At 49.1% G+C, this 2,454-nt stretch overlaps 1 protein-coding gene across 1 annotated transcript in view; it reads right to left on the bottom strand.

Annotated features, from left to right (window-relative positions):
* TNFRSF8 (TNF receptor superfamily member 8) overlaps window positions 1-2,454 on the bottom strand; it is a 72,565-nt gene that overhangs the window by 46,553 nt on the left and 23,558 nt on the right. The window contains exon 3 of the mRNA XM_007942669.1: window positions 1,209-1,361. Coding sequence (XP_007940860.1) covers window positions 1,209-1,344 — 136 coding nt within the window. The 5' untranslated portion in view covers window positions 1,345-1,361. The remainder of the gene's footprint in view (window positions 1-1,208; window positions 1,362-2,454) is intronic.

Below are 2,454 nucleotides of genomic sequence, written 5' to 3'. Positions count from 1 at the left end.
AGAAAAGGACTCTGAGGGGTGGAGAGAAGGCAGACTAGCGAGGGACTTCAGAACCTGGGGAAAGATGGTGGGATGGTGGGGAGTCCCTGGGCTTCCTCTTTGCTTCATACATCCTAGACTCAGAGCTGAAGAAGCCAGCAACTCAGAAACACCAAAAGGACACAGACAAAACAAGCCCCAACACGTCTGCTCTCTTCAGCCGATGTATAGAGAGTCCTTGTCATAAGAGTAATGGGAAGATACCGAAGCGTTTAGGTAGGGGCGTGTTTGTTTGTGTGTGTGTGTGTGTGTGTGTGTTGATCAGATTTGGCTTTGCAAAAGTCACTCTGGCTGGCTGCCTGCCACAGGGGGCATGGAATGGAAGCAGGAATTGGGCAGGGGGAGGTAACTAAGAGGCAAAATCTACAGGAGATGTGGGGGTGAAGGAAAGAAGGGTGAGAGGGAAGATGAAAGGGATGCACAGGTCTGAGCAGAGGAAGATGGGACTTTAGGACAGGACCAGGTTGGTAGAGAGGGGTCATGGCCTTGGGCTTGGCAGTAGAGGGCAGAGGTGACTTTTGTCCCTAGTGGACATGTGGCTCCCTCTGGTCCTATCTCAGCCCCTCTCTGTGCCCCTCTGAGGTTGTGGCATCTCTTACGGTCCAAAGCACACCCATATCCCATCCTCCCTTCTGAAAGACACTCTCAGACATAATCTGTCACCCTCATCCCTTCTCTGGCCATGACACACACCATCTCCACTGTACTATCAGAAAATTAGAAGCCCAGAAAGCATAAGGGACTTGCCTGAGTTTACACAACAAGTGGGGAAAGCAACCCAGGCTTCTCACCCTTGAGCGTGGTGCCCAATGACCCAATCCTGAAAAAGGAAACCAACCCTAATATTTAAGGGAACTCTCACAGGTTTCCTTATTACTTATTGGGCATTCGAAAGCTGCCCTGGGCCTCAAACCAACCCAAGATCTCCTCCAGCCAGGTCTGTGCCTCAAAACACTAGGGTATGTCTGAGTCTAGAACTCGAGGCACAGGGAAGGGGCAGCAGAGAGCTGCAGGTACCTGATGCACCCATGTCATTGGGAATGGGGACATGGTCTGGGCAACAGAGAGGAGGTAGCGAGAGCCGGAAGTCATTTGCTGGGTTGGGGATAGGAAGTGGTCCAGCAGCACTGGACCAGATGTTGGTCCAGACTGTGGGTAGGACTACTTACCCTGGCGTTTGACAATCATCCCTGACGGGCAGAGAGTGTGGGTGATGCAGCGGGCACAGGTGTTGGTGACTGATGTGGCACAGAACATTCCAGGTCGACATTCACAGACACGGGGGGAGTTCCTTGTGCAGGGCATCTTCTCCACGAGGTCATCTAAAGACAGAGCAAAGGGCCATGGGAAAGATAAAGAGGTGACGAGGAAAGCGGAATCAGGGAACCTCCTGGGGTGTGGTAGAGCAAAGTGTTTGCCTTGGGGCTGTCCAACAAGAAAATAAATACTCATTTGACTGTTCCATCAGGCAGGTCTTCCAGCATGCTCAAACACTTATGCTGAGTGAAAGAAGCCAGACAAAAGAGGGTGCATGATACATGATTCCACTGATGTCAAGCTCTAGAAAACACAAACTATTCCATGGTACAGAAAGAAGACCAGTGGTTGCCTGGGAATGGGGACTGGAGTGGTGAACGGTAGGACAAAGGCGCCTGAGGAAATTTGGGGGGTTGACATGTCCATTATCTTGATTATGGTGATGGTTTACAGGTGTGTATATGTGTATGGAAACTTATCAAATTGTACACTTTAAGTACAAGCAGTCAATTATGTGTCCATGCTATCTCAGATGTTGGAGGAGTCCCATGAGCAGGTGGTCATCTAAGACACAGGGAGAAGGAGGAGAATGGGGAGGCTGAAGAAAGGGAGGAGCCTCAGGGACGGTCCAGAATGCAAACTAAGCAGCTGCTGTGGCCCGTTGCTAGCAGGGTGGCTGTCATGCTCAGCTCTTCTTTGCAGAGTGCGCCTGTGATGAGGGCAAAATGGTGGGCTGGGCCCCTGGTGCAGGCTCCATGTCCCAGCCCACATCCCTGGTGATCAGAGAAATGGTTTAAAAAATAAATGAATGTTCCAACTTAAAAAAAAAAAAAACTTGACAAAGGATTTGACTAGACATTTCTCCAACAAAGATATGTAAATGGCCAAGAAGCACATGAAAAGATGTTCAACATCATTAGCCATCAGGGAAATGCAAATTAAAAGCACGGTGAGGTACCACTTCACACCCATAAGGACAGCTATGATTTAAAAAAGAAAAAATAACAAGTATTGATGAGGATGTGGAGAAAATGGAACACTTGAACTTAGCTGGTGGGAACAAAAAATGGTGCAGCCACTGTGAAAACCAGTCTGGCAGTTCCTCGAAAGTGAAACATAATTGTTGTTGTTGTTGTTATGTGCCGTCGAGTCAAACCC

Source organism: Orycteropus afer, unplaced genomic scaffold (assembly GCF_000298275.1).
Source record: "Orycteropus afer afer isolate SDZICR_OR568_19922 unplaced genomic scaffold, OryAfe1.0 scaffold00094, whole genome shotgun sequence".
Classification (NCBI taxonomy): Eukaryota; Metazoa; Chordata; class Mammalia; order Tubulidentata; family Orycteropodidae; genus Orycteropus; species Orycteropus afer.
The sequence above is the reverse complement of the archived record's forward strand: the minus strand, read 5'-3'. Positions and strand labels throughout refer to the sequence as shown.